The sequence below is a fragment of the Salarias fasciatus genome, chromosome 6 (assembly GCF_902148845.1).
Source record: "Salarias fasciatus chromosome 6, fSalaFa1.1, whole genome shotgun sequence".
Lineage (NCBI taxonomy): Eukaryota > Metazoa > Chordata > Actinopteri > Blenniiformes > Blenniidae > Salarias > Salarias fasciatus.
Window position 1 is genome coordinate 26,088,201 of NC_043750.1, and position 18,322 is coordinate 26,106,522.

General features: G+C 45.1%; 1 protein-coding gene across 1 annotated transcript; it reads right to left on the minus strand.

The window, feature by feature from the left end:
• Positions 1 to 436: 436 nt before the first annotated feature.
• srp68 (signal recognition particle 68) lies at positions 437 to 10,879 on the minus strand. Its single transcript, XM_030094655.1, has 16 exons — positions 10,737 to 10,879; positions 10,263 to 10,329; positions 9,420 to 9,533; positions 9,060 to 9,255; positions 8,801 to 8,883; positions 8,586 to 8,695; positions 8,388 to 8,467; positions 8,145 to 8,285; positions 5,150 to 5,248; positions 4,968 to 5,032; positions 4,117 to 4,270; positions 3,434 to 3,528; positions 3,171 to 3,300; positions 3,013 to 3,088; positions 2,879 to 2,931; positions 437 to 2,691 (listed from the first exon to the last, which is right to left on the minus strand). Exons 1-16 carry the CDS (start codon positions 10,822 to 10,824, stop codon positions 2,464 to 2,466), a joined length of 1,779 nt encoding a protein of 592 aa, XP_029950515.1. The 5' UTR covers positions 10,825 to 10,879; the 3' UTR covers positions 437 to 2,463.
• Between the last annotated feature and the right edge of the window lie 7,443 nt (positions 10,880 to 18,322).

Genomic DNA, 18,322 nt, shown 5'->3' on the forward strand with positions numbered 1-18,322 from the left:
CCAGGCCGAGCACATTTCTGCGCCGCTGCCGTGACAGAGGAATGCATCGGTGATGACAAGTCGCATCAGATAAAGCCGTCGGGAGAGTTTACAGGGGAAGCGACGGGTGATTTATTGATTAAAACGCACTTGATGTTGCAGACGAATAAAGAAGGTATGTTTATGCGACGGGTAGGTCACAAACGCACCGGGGCAATTGTTCCTACTCGCAAAAATGCTTGGAAAAAAAGTAAACCAAAACACACTCACACCCTGTTCAGGCATCCTACACACTCAGTCACACTCCCACGCCCCAGAGGTGCGAATGATCAGCGACGCATGCCACACACTACACACACACACCCACACACACTCCTATAGCGACATGCGAGTGAAACATGAGAAGAACCGAGGACATTGTGAAGCTGAGTGAAGGAAATACGTCAAGAAAACAGTCTGGTGCAAATATATTTTAATTAGAGGCCTGGAAACAGAATAAAACCGTACACTTCCAGAATTCTTCATGTGTCCTCCCAACAGTTACAGTGGCCGTCGTCTATTTATTATGCACGGTTGTAGACTGAATATAAATGTTTCTGTAACGATTTCTCTACAGATCACCTTGTTACACCCAAACAGGTGAAAGTTTCCTTTAAGATTTGTAGATATTTCAATGTATATAATGTGATAAGGAGCCCATGATTGATGGAAGGATCCTAAAAAACAACTGTATTCAGCATAAAAATGCCTGAAAGCTTGACGTTTTTTGGGTCTGACATGGAGCCGGTGTCGTTTTCCAGGCTGATCGAGGTAAAGTGCCGGGACACATTCAGCACATTTGTCTTTGTTATTTAACACAAAACACATAAGGAAACAAAACAAGGACAAAAATAAGCAAAAGGGTCGAATACATGAGCGACAGTCGAACCGTCCTCCAGCTTGTTTTAATCAGGTAAACCAGAATCCCGAGAGAGGAAGTGAGACACTTGTGGAGAAACGTATCAAGACTGGAAAACAACGGATGACAGAAGGTCTTTCTCTTGGTGGTGAAAGCGTTTGACTCGAGACTGGACTGAACGGGCGTGGCAGCGCGACAAAAGAAAGGCGTTAATGTGTTAATGGCTGCTGTCGTCACTTGCAAACAAAAATACAGCTGCTTTAAAGGAAATATTAAAGAGACAAGACGAACTTGTGATGTGGCGGAGACGTTGGACCCTGGTCTGATATGACGGTGACCGCCGTTGGACACGACCCAGTTATTAAGTACAAGGAGTCAAAACACTGCAAGAGTCAAGGACAGACTGGTAAAATACGTGGAGTCAATATATTATTTCAACCACAAGTTATTAGATGTGAGAATGGATACAAAAACCAACAGCACTACAAATGAGCGCTACACCCCTGAAACGTCTTCACAGATCCTCCTGAAATGACCACGAAAGGTAACGTTCACAATGGAAGCGATCACAGCAGGACTGCGGCAATTTCATGTCATATAGAAATGGATCCGTGTCGTTTACGGCTAAGAAGTAACAGTAAGAACATCTGAACTATATTCAGGATTTCAAAGGATGACTCACGTCTCTGTCAGTCATTATTCGTGTTCATGCTCTTTGTCTCAATTCATTTCAGAACCAGTTCATCAATTCGGAGATTAAAAGGCCGCATGCGGTCTGATCGAAAGACAAAACCCAGACGAGCTTCTCCTGTGCTGCTCAACAAGTTCAGTTTGCTTAATATCTCGTGTCTGAACCTGTTAAACCATCTCTCTCAATCTGTAACACTTCACATGATTCCACAACTTTTTCTTTTACACGGTCCAGGAAGGACGACTTGATGGTGTCGAGCACTTTATCCATCTCTTCAACTGGGAAAAACTAATTTGTATGAATCACATCGCACAGAGGAAGATTGTTAGATGAAGCATGTGGTGAGCTCGGAAGGAGAAACGTTTGGAATCACATGTTAATGTTTATGCAGAGTGGGAGAGATCAGGAAACAAGGATGCAAATAAAGAAACAAGGTCTTGAAAATGATTAAATCCCACCTGCTCTACAGTTTTTCAAATTGCGGGCTGCAATCATGCTTTAGATAAAATGAAAATAAGTTTCAGGTTCAAGAGAAAAGCTTTCTCACAAAAGGAGAAAAAAGAAAAGAAAGACTTAAACACTCAAACTAAAAAGTTTACTATATTGATTTTTTTTTGGTTGTAATGACTCAATATGTAGCATTGAGAAGTCGTAGAGAACAGCCTGACGACTTGATCAGATTGGAAGTGGACTCGGGTCGTATTGCTACTTCAAATAACTTTCCTGTAATCTTCCCCTTCAGGTCAGACTCATTCGACTTTTCCTCCATTCTGAAAACTCCACTCGTTCTGCACAGAGGCACCAAAAATTAAACAATAAAGGAAAGTGAAATTATTCTGGTGAACTGGTGGACTCTGAGCCTCGCGGCCCGGACGCGGGGGTCCCGGCTCTGGGTCTAGCTGCCGAAGCCGAAGATGCCCTTGATGTAGCCGGTCAGGCCGCCCTTGCCCTTCTGCTCCACCTTGTCGTCCAGTGGCGGGAAGGCCACGTGGTTCAGGGCCAGGTCGAAGAACAGCGGCTTGCAGGGGATGGGCTGGAACTCGGGGGGGAAATGGACCAGGTTGGGCTGCTTCCCCACCAGGGCGGGGTCCAGGCGGAACGTCTCCAGACGGTCGCACAGAGGCTGCGAGGAAGAGGAGCGACAGTGAGCGGCCACGGCACGCACCCATGATCTGGACTGAACGGACGTTTTATTCAGTTTGTTTTTTTTTAAAGTTTGAAATAAATAAATGCAATTAAATAAATCAATATTACATAAATTTTATTAAATTTGCAAAGAAATAAAAAAATTAAAAGCCGTGGAGACGCACCGTGTTGTCTTTCACCTGCTGCTGGGAGGGCGCTTCAGCAGTTTCATCGGTGTCTGAAATGCAAACAGCCTCCTGGTTAAAGTCTGACGCAGACACGTCTGACGCTCCCCCCCCCCTGAACCGAACCCTCTCACCTAAAATGGCAGCGGCTTGAAGAGAGTACTTCTCGGCATTGACCTCGGCGATGAGCTCCTGGACATCAGGGAGATCCTGCAGACACACAGGAGACTCCAGATCAGACTCTGATACGGCGTGAAGCGAACATGCTGCAGCGTCGCCATCATCGACCGACCTTGAGGCTGTTGTTGAAGCTCTTGGCCTTGGACTGGACCTCCTTGGCGTATTTCAGCACCCGCTCATACAGCACCAGCGCCTCGCTCCACTTCTTCACCAGCACGTAAGACTGAGCTATGAAGAAACACCTGCCGGGTGGAGAGACCGACACACGTTAACAACAAGCACACACACACGGCACAATATGACACACCACAATCACTAAATTAAAGGTGCACTCTTCGATTGGTAGATGTAAAAAAGTGCTTGGGAATGTCCAACCTGTAGGCTTTGTAGACCAGCGTCTTGAGAGACACCTCTTTCTGGAAGGTGTGGTCGTCCTCCAGGCCCTGCAGGGTGGAGAGCTCGGCCAGGCTCTGCAGAGCGAGGCGGACGGAGGGAACAAAGGCAAACACAGGATCAACAACAGCGGCAGGAATATGAGGACAAGCGCTCCACGGCAGCCATTCTGTGTGAGAAATCTGAAGCTGCGAGCAAAATAAAAGAGTCACTACGGAGTTTATGGCTCCATAAAAGTCACTCGTCCCGACGCCGGGCTGAGAAAAACATCAGGAGGAGCGACTTCATTTAAGTGAACACTGTTTCATAAAGAGCAGCAGACGTAACGCACAGTCTACATCCGAGGCAACATCCACGCTACATTGTTGCTGGCACAATGGTATCTGCATCAAAGCCGTGCTGCGCCTGGAATGTGGAAACGTGCACGCTGAAGGCTGCAGAAATTTATTCACAACTTCGGAAATATGTGACACCCTGTTGCTATTGCTCACTCTGTGTACAATCTGCCTAATGTTTCCTTTTTTCAGTGATAACGGCAGAACAGGAAGTCAGTAAACAGGTTGCATCAGACTTCATTTAAATCTCTTATTTTATTGTAACAGGACATTATTTATCTAAGACAGACAACATCGAGAGAGTCGCAGTAATAAGTTTGTGTTGTTCACCTGCAGGATGATGTCGTACAGGCGGATCAGGTCCTGCGGACGGGGGCCCCTCTTGTTCTCGTCGGACTCGGGCTCCTTCAGCTTGGCCTGCAGAGTGTGGGCCATGCTCTCATTCCTCTTCACGAGCGTGCACAGCTTGATGTAAGTCAGGTAGCTGGAGGAGGAGAACAACGCCGCGGTGTGAAAGTTTAACCGATAACAGACAGAAAACCCAGCACAGCCCGACTTCTCCACTTCCTGGTTGTTGGATTCACTGTGATCAAACAGCCTTGAATGAATGAATCAGACGGCGCTTATTGATGCTGTGTTTCAGTTCAATAGCTCTCAGAATGAGCAGATCCTGAAATAATGCAGATTACTGAAATTATTAGACTTCTGTTTCCACACAAAAGTGAGACAATGACTTAGTTTTGACCTTCAGCTGCATAGATTTGTAATAAAACACTAAACTGGTTGAGAACAATGTAACCAAGGTCCCTACAGTAAAAAAGAGAGTTTTTTAACTCAACTTTTTCAGACTAAATACTAAAATAAGGAATTGTTTGCAGAACTGCTGCTTCGAGCCAAAAACATTTTGAGAACAGTCTGCTTCATATAATCTGCTATTATTGGCAGTTTAAGTTTTTTTCCACTTCAATCTTGATAAAACATTTTTTCTAATTTTTTCTAATATACAAACATACATACCTACATACATACATACAGGCCTAATGCGACAAGGAATACGGCTATTTAAAATGTTTAATTCATAATGAAAAAAAAATTACAATTCTCACCTCCACTGTTTCTCTCTGAAGTCAAAAATATCTGACTCTGAAATCATGAGAGCACAGACAAATACGCTCTCTTACCTGTGCAGGAACTGCAGGTTGGACACTTTCCCACTGTCGCCCTCAGAGCTCCTCTCTCGCTGCTTCTACAAAGAGGTGAAAAGAGATGCTCTTTTGTTTTAAATATAAACTTTAAAATGAATATACGTCAGAAAACATTGGGGGAAAAGACAACAACTAAAAAGTCTGAGTAGTTTCCTCACCGCCTCGCTCTTCAGCTCCTCTCTCACAGCTTGGATGGTGTCTCTGCACTCAGCCAGCAGGGTCTCATACAGATGCTCCTTGGTCTCCTCGTTAGAGGCCTAAACAACATCAATTGAGACAAAAAACACTGAAAGATCTCAGGCTGTACAAGCATTGACAGGAGTGTAAAGTAAGGGTTAAATTCACTGTTGTGTTGCACCATGAGATTTAAGTTCTGTCTAGAATATTTCATTTTTATTCAAAGTACTGAATTACAGTAAAATCCAAAACAGTCAAAGTGAAGCAGAAGAAACGGAGCATTATAGCAGAAGTTGACACACAAATGAACAACTCTATTCAGCTCTTCAGAGGATTTTAGCGTCATTCTGTGCAGCGACGAGTGTGACCAGGTTAAACTTTCCCCGACTTGTAAATGAAGGTATTCAAACAGACAAAGGTTTGGAAAGGTTTAAGAATGCTGTAAAATAAATTCAGGAAATCCGGATGTATCATTTCAACAGCTTGTAGCCCCGAGCACTGCTGTTACATATGTACAGCAACTAAAAAAAAAAAAACACACACACACACAGATGGATGTGATTGATCAGACCTGGCTGATATAAAGATGGTAAACGTTTATATCAATATTGAAGATGATCCCACACACACACACACACACCCACACACACAGTTTAACACAAGTAAGCAGAGATGACACAAACACAAAGAATTTAGGTATTTGAAACTTTTGGATCTTTGATAGAAAGAAGAAGTGCTCCTATGCGGAATGTGAGTGGGGTGAAGTGGGGGAGGGATGCAGGCATGTGGTCCAGCAGGTGCTGAGGCATTCCTGCACATAGCTCAGTAATTAGACACTCTGCAGTTTCAGGGTTTGGATCTTTGTGAATGACAGGATTGTTCTTCACCTCACTTTGTTTCTTATGACAAACAATCACAAAGCCTCTGTGTTACTCTCTGAAATTCTCAGGAACCTGCAGGAATGTGTTAACTTTACAAAGAGGTCCTGATGGATTGGTGTGAATCAGAGAATGAAGGTGATTGAACACGGAGAAAATTTTAACCATCAAATATGTTACAACTCAGAACCTTGAGAGAGCGAGGCTTTAATGGTTTGCGAGTTTGCCTCTTTTTTACCTTTTAGGGAAAACTCTTGGCAAACAGTGGAGGAATCTTTCACGAAAGTTCCTCGTAGTGATAAATGATAAGAGACGCTGCTCTCATCCACCCTGCAGGCTGATGTTACTTTGTGCGACACGCTTGTGACAACACCCTCGGACGCCGAGCAGGACCAGCTCGACCTGTCGAGCGGAGAGGGAGGCTGAGCTGATCGCAGCAGGGAGCAGCACCTCGGCTGTGACAGAAGCTTTCTGCCAGGAGGAGGAGATCCGGTGCAGCTCGCAGTGGAGCTCAGAGCACTGCTGTCTCACATTCCATCTCCTGATCCAGGACTTTATCTTATTGTGCGAAATACCAAATCAAACCAGTGTGTGTGATCGCTACTGAGCAGCTTTTGAAGTGTTTTTATCTTTGACCTGGGCCACATGAAACTGAAAGGTGTTTAGCAACAGCAGCTCTGTCCACAGGGACCGGCTGGGTGTCGCCCAGTATTCATGTGTGGGCTGAAATGCGCAGAATGCAGTTATGTGATGAGAGAGCCTGCATGCCAGAGGCCTGAGTGTCTGTGGGTGGGACAGGTGTGTCTGCAGGGTGTGCTGAAGCTTCAGGCACGGGAAGAATGAGCTGTGGCGACACCGAGCGGATCTGAGACTCTGCCGATGGGAGAGCGCCATCTGCTGAACCTGAGACAGGGATCGGAGGGAACATCGGAAAGCAGCGGCGCTGAATCCAGGTCCTGCATGTTTGAGGTGTGTCCCTGTTTCGACACACCTGAGTCTGACGAATGCGTCACATTCACAGCCTGATGCTCATTACCGCTGCACCCAACACATGAAGAACAGCAGCTCCCCCACAAGACCAGAGCTCAACAACGCCGCCTTGATGCACGCTGATAAAACCGTGCAGCACCTGGACATGTGATGAATGCCCGGAGCCTTCGCCAAAGCTGCATGGAGCTAAAGACCCTTCAGAGAAATAAACTTAACTTACCAGCTCAGTCATGAATCTCTCAAATGGTTTCACATCAAGAGGGACTTTTACATTTTGAAAACAGAAACTTTTTGCACTTAACTATAAATAATGCAATAAGTTATGTTGCTATGTTAATTCTCTGCATGAAGAGACAAAAACACTGGAAATTACATTATTTATGTCCGTTTTAAGCAGAAAGCCTTGACTAACAAAAACACCTTTGAAGTATTCTTTTTGCAATGTAGTTAACTGGATTGTTCAGACTTAAATTTAATACTATGAAAGTTTGAAAGAGTCACTGCATTAGTGCATTGAAATTGAGAAATAATCTCGTAGTACTGAAAGCAAATAAGTGCCTATAAAAACTATTATCTACTAATAAAATTACTTTTTCATCTTTAAGCCCCCTCATCTTTAAGAACCTGGGATTGATAACATTTATGAGGAGATTTCAGGTCAGGTGCTTTAGGTGGGGTGAAGAACGGCTTCATCAATATTAGACTTCAGTCGTTCAATACCTCCATTTTCCTCAGACCAAACTGAGCAGCTGTATTTCCCTCTGTCTTTCCTGCCTGTGATCGACGTAAGTCTGCCAGCGGTACGCTTGGCCACCTCTTCTGGTCCTAAGCTTAGAATTTTATGGGATCGTATTTTTCATTTTTAAAGTGTTGTATATAACAGACAACTGTCCCCGAGCAGCCTTGCTCTGATTTTCACGGCTTAATCTGGTTTGCTTTCAAACTGCACTTTGGAGGACGGACCATACGCCTGAACAGTGTCATGCAATTACCACAGCTACTCGTCTGGGGGCGCTGTTGCCCAAAACGAACACTGACCAGACAGGCAGCAAAGCCTGATGAAGAAGAAGCGGCTCACTTGATCGATTCGGGATGCTGAGGCACTGACCTGAGCGATGGCGGCCTCATTGTCTGCCAGACCCAGCAGGAAGATGCGGGCCTTGTCGATTTTGACGGGCACACTCCGTCCACGCCACTCCACCTCACTCATGGTGGCAGCCTGCTTAGTTCTTGCTTGAGTGATGAGAGCCTTAAGACATAACAATACATTTTTAAAAATGTGTTACTAATGCAATTATGCAGCGGCGTGTTTGTTAGGTTGATATTAGATTAACTCGTTTCTTTAGATCACCTCGAGTTTCTCGGCCATCATGCCTCCGCCGCCTCCCGTCAGTCTCATCTGCATCAGGTCATTGATGGCGTTCTGGTCACCTGCAGCCAGTCAGAGCATCACAGACACACACAGTGAGCGGAGAAGCGGCTCTAGCTTTGGTCACAGTGTTCCTAAAACCCCAACATGGCTCCATCAGACACTTGATGTGATGCTCACCGATGTTATAAGCACAGTAGCGGATGTTGGGCGAGATCTCATCCACGCGCTGGCGGTACAGGACTGCCAGCTCCTCAGTGAACGCACTGGCTAGTTTCTCATAGATAGTCCTAGCGAGAAGGAAAAAAAAAAAGTTTATTTTTAACAAAATCTATAAATACCCCCAAAAAGGACAAATACAAGTTCAAAGCATAACGTGGCTTTTTAAAACTTACTTGCACTTGTTGAAGGCTTCCATGGCAAGTTTCCACTCCTGCAGCTCAAAGTCCACCATACCGGTCAGGTACGCAGTGTAGGCCTGAAAAAGTAACATGAGCCATCAGCAAAGGCTGCTCTGCCAGTAAGATGAAGGACAAATGGATAGTCCTCAGCAGCACTGGGTCATAAGCAATTAATAAAAACCAAAAGAAGGCATTGAGAGATTCTGTAAGGTGTCCCTCGAGGTAGGTTCAAGTGAGTATTTCTCTCACACACCTGTGCTTCTAGTTTCGTCTTGGCGTCGACTCGGGGGCTTTCACACAGCTTCTCCAGCTTCTCGCTGTGCTTGGCGGCCTTACGCAGTCGGGCCATCAAGTGGAAGCGCTTGCGTGGCTCGGTGTTGGCCTCCTGCTTCAGCTGCATGGCGTAGCTCCATGCCCGCTCCGCCTCCATCAAAACCAGCAGAAGGTACCTGGGGAGGAGGGGCACATTCATGGAAGGTCAAATCAAGAGCTGACTGAGGCCACGCTCAGAACCAAAATGCAAGAACAATTAATGGGATCAGTTTTTGTAAAACACGGGTAAAAATGACCTTTCTAGTAACATCATCCAGTGGAACATTTGTTCTTGCCTCACCTGTTGTCAGAAAGCATCTCGACAGTGATTTTCTTTCCCACGAACTTGTGTCTGTTTCCCATCTTGAAGCCAAGAGTCTTGCGCAGACGCCGCAGTCTGCGGGAGCAGTAGCCCCTGGAAATAGTGATGCAGAGACAGTCACACTGCAGCAAACCCTCGTGGCAACAGGTGCATTCGAAAATGGAAATTAGGAAATAAAGGTGAATTATTTTGAGACTATTGACCATAACTTCCTGTGTGCAGGTGGGAGCTCATATAGCGAGGGATTTCAAACTGTTACCTGCTTAGTAGATCAGTGTGACATGGATCATATGACAGGATACATCCACACATGCAGGAATAAAATCATACTAATAATAATCTAATAATCCATTTTTATCCTTAAACCAACAGTAGATGTAAAGTAGACGAAGAGTGTAACATGTGTATCACATACATTTCCATAACCATGCATTGCATCAATCATGGATCAGTCTTCAGTTGGTTAGAAAGCAGTGGCATATGTTAAAATGTGTAATCAAAAGTCACAAATGCAATGCTTAACCTTAAAGGGTATCAAAGGATGTAATTAAGGTTTGAAGAAACTCTAAATGATCTTGTTATGATGAATGTCTTCCAGCAGCTGCAATTATATCATCCCATTTCAGACAGAATCAGCATAGGTACCTGATCCTTTTCTAACCAATTCAAAGAAACTGCATGCATGTTTTGGCTTTAATAAGCATATCTGATGGGATGTTACGTGGTGCAGTGTCTATCGATCTGCTTTAGGAGTTTAGATGTGTTCAAAGTGCCCCACAGAGATGAGTGAATCAGCCATGAGACAAACAGCTGACATCTCACCTGTATCTCTGGTAGTCTCCGTGCCTGAGGCCATGCTGCTGCTGGGACTCCTTAATGATTTGCAAAACTAAAACACAAAGTTAAGGCACAACTTGCAGTACTATGAAGAAATCAGCTGCATCATGCACAGGCACACAGATGAATCGGAGCTGTTGGTGTCATGAATCAATATGTAGCCGTGTTGCTTTATTCCCTGCACTGTGGTTATTTGCCACGAGCTACGAACGATAATACATTTATACATATACGGCGGCCATTATTGTGGTCTTATTTCGTGTCCTGGAGCTTAAACGCTTTTAATAAAACAGCATTACGTGTCTGTTAGCTTTAGCCTGCTTCACTATGACACGTCGCCTAACAACGTTATCCTCTCACCGAGCTAGCCAGCTAACATTAGCTCCCCATTCTGATTCGGGCTGATGGGCAGAAATAAAACACATCCCGCTGCTATTAGTCTTAAACTGCAAAGGATACTCTCCAGTCCGAGTCCTCCGTCCGGAAGGTTTTCTTTGTTTTCATCCGAAGGAGGAACTTTAACTTCGTTTTGCTTGTCTGAGGCCATGTCGGTATGCTAGCAGGCAGCTAAGCGGCAGCTCACACATGCTCAGAGGAACATCCGGGACACATGACGGCGGCAGGGCGGGGCCAACACACCCAAATCTCGCGAGATTTCAGACGTGCACCGTTTCCAGACAGATAGCTGCCTCTTACCATAAATAATATGACTTTAATAAATGTATATCAACCTAAAGGTAGTGGAACATGCGTGTGCACGTGTGGGTGTGCGTGTCTAGGTCTTCACTTTTCCTGGACCCCTTTGTCACCAAAGGACCTGCCTTAGTTGCAGGCGTCAGACTTTTCTGCTCCTTTCTGGTGAGCTGTGGCCTCTGGCCTTCTGGTCTTCATTTGCCAACTGGTTTCCCCTCCATTAGATTCATCACATAGGAGCCTCTAAGGTTGAGTCTGGCAGGTTTTGGAGCATTCAGCAACCAGTTGTGTTAAAGCAGGCTGGTAAAGTGCATTTTCTGAGATGATCACTCTCAATGTCCATCAGACAGGTGCAGGGCCGGGTCTACGCAGGGGCAAGAGGGGGCCTGGCCCCCTCAAATAAATGTTGTGCCCCCTCAAACTAAATCCCCCAAAATATATTAGCACGAGCACGCACCGCACCATCCTCGCTCCGACAGTACATGCGGACCCCCCCTCGCTGAACGCACATTTGTGCCCCCTCATATACTTGATATGCCCTCTCCGAGACGAATGTCTGGCAACGGGTCTGTTTGGGGGTCGCCTGGTCTCCCTCAGCCTCTGGCTCTCACAAGTAGATTTGCACATGTTAAGAAAGTCCATAATGAGAGGATTTTTACTAATTGGAGAAGAGCTGGTGAACTTGGAGTGGATTTAAAACTGATTCAGTCTGCAGCTGTGACGGTTCTTGCTGATCCAGTGGAGTCCCGGTTCTAATCCCAGACCTGAAGGAACTACCGATCAGCTGATCAAGATCCACATTCTCCATTATGAAGACACATGTCTGTTTTATTGAAAATAAAAAGAATAAAATAAAAGAAATCCATCGGCTGGTCGGATAGTGAATACCTGCTGGAAGAGTCTAGAATCCAGTCACCCCTGACTGGAACTCTGGCCTCATGTCAGTTTCAGACCCTGTTTACACCGAAAACATTTTCAAGTAAAAACACAAAACTTCCCACAACGGTGCAACGGACCTTTTTTGACAGCTGCTCCCAAAGTGGAACTTTTCGAAAACGGTCTGTCTCCATGGGAACAAGGAAAAACAACACTTTGTGGCAACGTTTGGGCGGTGATGCTAACGGCTAACCACGTCGTTTTCAGCGTTTCCGTGTAAACATCAAACTTTCCTGAAACAAATAAGCTAAAACTTTGCGTTTTCACCTGAATCGTCGTCGTGTAAACGGGATCTTCCTCTCTTGGTTCTCAGAAATGGACAGTCTGTCAATCAAAAGACGTTTCCTGATTCATTGCTCCTAACTGAAGGTGTTTTTGTCATGTCCCGCACTGCAGCGGCCTCCCAGTGGCGCTGTGTGGGTTCTGGTTTTGTTTTTCAGGTGGGTGGAGCTGGAGAGGAGGTTTGCTGCAGCGGGGGCTCAGCTCGTCAGCGGGATGACTTTCAGCTGCTTGGAGCCCTGGCACTATTTAAGTCAGGGGTGGGGAACCCTGGTCCTGGAGGGCCGCAAACCTGCATGTTTTCCATGTCTCCCTGCTTCAACACAGCTGATTGCAATGAGGCTCGTTATCTGGCTTTCTGCTGGACTTGGCCATGAATCTTGATTCGATTCAGGTGTGTTGAAGCAGGGAGACATGGAAAACATGCAGGTTTGCGGCCCTCCAGGACCAGGGTTCCCCACCCCTGATTTAAGTGACGTCCGAGCTGGAAGTGAGCGCTGGATCGTAACATGAAAGCCCGTGTGTGACGTGTGTCAGTTCTTTCAGCTTTGTAGCCGCTCGAGTTAACCTAGTTATTCCTTGTTTGCAGTTTGGAGTCTCGATCAGCTCGCCACAGCGCCCAGCAGCTCTCTGCCTCTCCAGCCGCCCACCTGCCCCGGACAGTCTCAAGACGCAGAGCTTGGACGCCAATTCCGAACCTCGCCACTGACAATTCGGAGTCTGCCCATTCTGACCTGCCGTCTGGACTCGTCGCTTCCTGACCCCCAGAATAAACTGATCTTTGAACTTTCTAGACCCGCCTCCGTCTTGCTGTCTGCGTTTGAGCCTCAGCACAGACCGTAACAGTTTTAGTCTCGTCAGATCAGACTGAACATTTCAGACTCTGGTTCTGTCTCCGTCTCTTCATGCTGGTTTGTGCTTGAATGATGACCGAGCTGCTGCTCCTCAGAGTGTGTGTGTGTGTGTGTGTGTGTGTGTGTGTGTGTGTGTGTGTGTGTGTGTGTGTGTGTGTGTGTGTGTGTGAACCATCTGGGTGTGTTTGGCCACCTGCCCCCCTCGCCGTGTCTTTTCAGTGGACTGTACATAATGCTGCAAACTGCCTGGTTCTCCAGAACCCCGGGAGAACCCATGCCACGATCTTTAAGAGGACAGGCGAGCTGGCATGTAGTCCTGAAACTATGGGAGAGAAGTGAGTTTGATTTGTGTACATTATGTTTACAATGGCACAGTTGTCATTTGTAAGGATATATATGTAGGTATAAACAAATATTTGCATATTCATTGCCTGAGGTTAAATGATATGACGTGTTTTGTGTTCTCACATTTGGAATATAATGTTACGGTCGTCACCTGTCTTAATATCTGGATGATTTTTGGTGAAGTAGTTGATCATTTTTATGACTACTAAGTGACTGTTTTCTGTGCCTTTTTGTGGTTAGAATGCATGGTTAACTATTTATTATGATTTGGAGTCACTGAGATGTGTATTTTTGTGTTCTGAATAAATAAATGGTTCAGCTTTTGTTGTACATTTTGGAGGTGCCTTTAAAAAAAGGCTACCCATTCATATCTCTCTTCTTCAATAAAACCAAATACAAGCCGAGTGTTTCAGACTCCTTCTGTCCATCTTCAAGGCGTTTAGCTGGAACAGCAGTCGAATGTTTGAACAGCAGTGGAAACGATCTGGCCTGACAAGAAGAGTTTTATTGGCATGAAGTAAATTCCACTCCCTCCTCCACTCAGCCTCATTGTTTAAATCACGATGAGAGTCCCCTCTCACGGTCTCACCCTGATCCTGCTCCACCCGTCCCTCCACCTCACCATCAGACGTTGGACAGGACGACCCGGACAGCCGGCTGGACCGGGACGAACCTGTCCCCGACTCCACCACAGCGTTGGCCTGCTCCACCTGGTCCAGGAAGATCACCACGGCGCTGTTCATCCCCATGACTGACTTCACATTATCGTCACCCACCTTCTTCCCCACAGCCACGTCCTCCACGCCGCAGGGGGCAGGGCCATAACCCGGACACCGTATCTGCGGGTGAGCTGTCTGAGGGTGGTCATGGCTGCAGCCAGACCCCCAAACGGACGGCAAATAACCCACCAAGAAACCCGAAAATGATATAAGCTAATAAATGTGCTCTGTGATCAATAAACCACAGTGAAAGTGAACATTCGCAACTTAGACAAACAGAAAAAAACAAGCAAAAAGCAACGCCACACACACCACAATCTCACACACTCCTACTACCAATCACTCCCAGCATGCACTGCGAGAGAGAGAGAGACAGACAGAGACAGAGAGAAGAGTTTGATGATATGGAGGAAGAACAGGGAGTTCAGGAAAAATAAGCAGTTTTTTAACCAAAGAGAAAGGTTTTGATGTGATTGATTCCTTGAGAGGGATTCCCTCTGCAATCTAAAAATTTAAATCAAGAAATTATATTGATTTAAAAAAATTAAAACCAAAATAAAGCAAAACAATGAATGTTTTTAAAAGGGGGAATTCATTTAATCAAAATAAATTCCTGATTATATTAACATTTGGTCACAAGAAAGACAAACTGTCTTGGCAGAGTTTTTCCATTGTTCATCTGAGAAAAGGCTTTAAACGTAGCATTGTATCAGACGAATCAAATAAGATGGCTGCTACTGACAACACAGTAAAGCATCCATTTTGTTAAAAGAAATAATACTCTGAGCAGTTATCTAGAAACATACTTTGCACTCCTAAGTATTTTTCTGACACCAGCATTTTTACGTGCAATTGAGCATTAATCAGTGTAGCAGTATTTGTACTTCACGACTAAATTTTCAGAACTCTTTCCACCTCTGGAAATTTGTCAAAATAAATTTCTGTTTTTTTCATCTTCAGTAGTTGAGCAGTGGCCAGAAGATTCACCTGTCAGCCGTTTCCGGATGCTGCTGCAATGCATGTGATTCAGGCCTGTGTGAGAAAACTGATTTGCCCAAGACTGCCAGCTGCGTGCAGGGTCAGAGGTCACTGCTTGAGCCATTGACAGGTTTGAGGAAAACCCTTAGGATGATTATTCAGGGTTAAAGAAATCAGACAACTTGTATTTGCAAGGCAGTCTATTTTTTTGAAAAATGTTAACCTGCATGGTGTCTGTTTTAAAATGACATGAAAAAGCAATTTTTAAAAAATTTTTTTTTTTGACAAGTGGGGCTGAGACTGCAGCGTCATTTCCAAACTGATATATTTACATTTACATTGATAAGATATAAGATCCAAACTCACTACTGTGACTCTACATTTTCTGTTGACAGGGAAAGTGGTTCAGCCAGAGGAGCCGGTGGAGCCTGCAGAACCAGTGGTGCTACTGGATCTGGTAGAGCCCGTTCAACCGGTAGAGCCCGTTGAACTGGCGGAGTCCGTTGAAGGACGTCATGGATGGACTCGAGCTGGCGACTCTGGTAAGGTCTCCTCCTCGATTTCTCTCTTTTGTTGAATCAGAACACATGCTTTAATTAGGGCTGTCATAGGGCTGGACGATATGGCCAAAAATTTTATCACAATTTAATTAATTAATTTCGGTCGATACGATATAATTCTGATATCGATATAAATAATACAAAAGCCTCAGAAAAACTGTTAAGAATCATGTACATAATGTACTACCTGTAAAACTAGAAATTATTTATCCACGCAGCTCCTCCAGTTTAAAATAATAATAATAAAAAAACTACAATAAATTAAATGTTTACCTTTTATTTAAGAAATATGAAATCACTGTCAAATAAACCTAAGTTTAACCTTTTTCAATATAAATAGCTTTAACTTTACACCTAAATACGGTTATGTTATTGTTATAGATTCAAACAAAGGTGCTTCAACCAAGAAGAAAAATAAAAATGCTCAGAATTACTGCAATAAACAGGAAAAAGAGTGAGCAACAACAAACATGAATATTACTGGGACAGGGAATTGAAATAACTGCCATACACTCACCTTTTCAATATTGAAAGCTTTAACTTTTATACTACAACACAGTTTTTTATAGATTTAAAGAAAGGTTCTTCAACCAGGAAGAAAAATTAAAGTTCTCAGAAGTACAGAATTATTTAAGGTTGTAGTGATTATGGAGTGAACTGCAGTGAATCCCTGTACTGTTTTTTTTTCTTTTTTTTGTGGAATTTGTCTTCACTGTTGCAGCGTCTTGTAAATTGTAGACAGTCCCTTAATCCAGTAGCACTACCAGCTGCTCATAGAAATCAATATTGTTTCTGATGCTTGATAGACACTTTTATTAAAAATGAGCTTGTATCATATAGTTCACCTGACAACGGTGGGAAGGAGGCACCATTTGTATGTTACTGACGTTTTGTTAAAGAGTTATTGAGACCGAAAGTCTGGATCTGTCAATATGCTGCCAACTTTACTGGACTGTTCAGTGAATGATATACCTAATTCGTGGCCACGATTTATTATTTCGTGGCCACAAACTAGTTTGTGGAAGCTTGTTCAGTCATGTTTACATCACGAGTTCTCATTTTGGAGCTCAAACTTACCGCGGTGGAGCTTAGCTTACAGCATGAGCTGAGGACGGCCAGCTGTGGTGTGCATGCTGAGTGCGTGATCACTCTCTTGTGGCGCTTTCTGTTCGGCTTGAATAGCAATAATGATTGTGAAACGCATACTGTACTGCACTATATCGAAATATCGGAAATGTGTTTAAAACTCATATCACCGTTGTTGAATAAAAATATACCGCGGTATATTTTGCTATCGAAAATTTGTCCAGCCCTAGGCTGTCAGTTTTAATCGCATGAACTGAAATTCATTAATTTCTGTCTTTTTTTGTGACGTGCTGCTGTATCTGAATGGTGATAATGAGGCTTTTCCTTGATTGATCTCTTGCAGAATCAAGAGTTTCCCAGGCCGCCGGCCCCAAACCAGACCCTGTGGATGAAACCATCCAGCTGCGCCCACAGGGTCTGGGGTTATGGGCTAAAGGATGTCGTGGGTGGACTGTAGCTGGCGACTCTGGTAAGGTCTCCTCCTGAGATAAGGAAACTCATCATGGAAGAAAAATCTTTTTTTTTTTTTCTCTGAAATTGTATTTAAAATCTACTTATTCCTTGATTTCTGTCTTTTGTTGAAGCAGAACACGTGCAGAGATGAAGAGAGGCCAGAGTGAAAGCAGCGATGGAGCGAAACAGGGTGGAGTCAGGTGAGCTGACGGTGTTCGATACCAAACCTGTATGACGCAAACACACGTTTCAATTTGATTGTTTCCTCAAAATCAAAGCAGATCAGAGCAGCTTGACTTGCTGATTGTTATTTTAAACAGTGTATAAAAACCCCTCAAACTCACTGCTGTGACTCTACATTTTCTGTTGACAGGGAAAGTGGTTCAGCCGGTGAAGCCAGAGGAGCGAGTGGAGCCTGCAGAACCAGTGGTGCCACTGGATATGGTAGAGCCTGTTGAACCAGTGGAGCCTGTGAAGACAGAAGAGCCGGTAGAGACAGTAGAGCCGGTGGAGATGTCACGGAACGGGAGTATTGCACATTTGCACTTGCATGTTTTTTATTTTGTATCGCACTTTTTGGATTGCCGTGTGCTTTTGTTTGTGGTGCTTTTAATTGAAATGGGACGGTGCGTGCTTTATTTCCTGTTGTGAATGACCTGACCCCTGCAGCTGAGGCTAATTATGGCTAAATGAACTGGGGGCGGACGCCCAGGTGCGGGTGCGTTAATATCGGTGGCGGAGGGAGCAGGAGGGAGTCCAGCACGGCAGGAGGAGAAGGCAGCCACCTCGGTGCGGCCGGAGCTGAAGAGACGGAACCTGGGACGACGGCGCGGTGCGACGGCGGGCTACGGCCGTGGAGCAGTAATGGGACCAGAGTGCGAGGCTCATCATGGCAGGCGGGCAGAGTTTCTCTGCCCCTGCGTGTAAGTACCGCATCTGTTGTACTCTGGCGACGTAACGTGAACCACTGCTGCTGCGCCAGCTCGGTCGGCCGCGAACGAGTCAGTGCCCCCAGGTTCCTGTCTCCCGCAGCTGCAGCACGGAAGGAGGGTCCGTACCGGTCGCCTAGCCCACGGGGGAATTGGATCACAGCGGCGGAGCCTCGGACAGCGACCCGGACGGCGGCGGAGCCTCGGACAGCG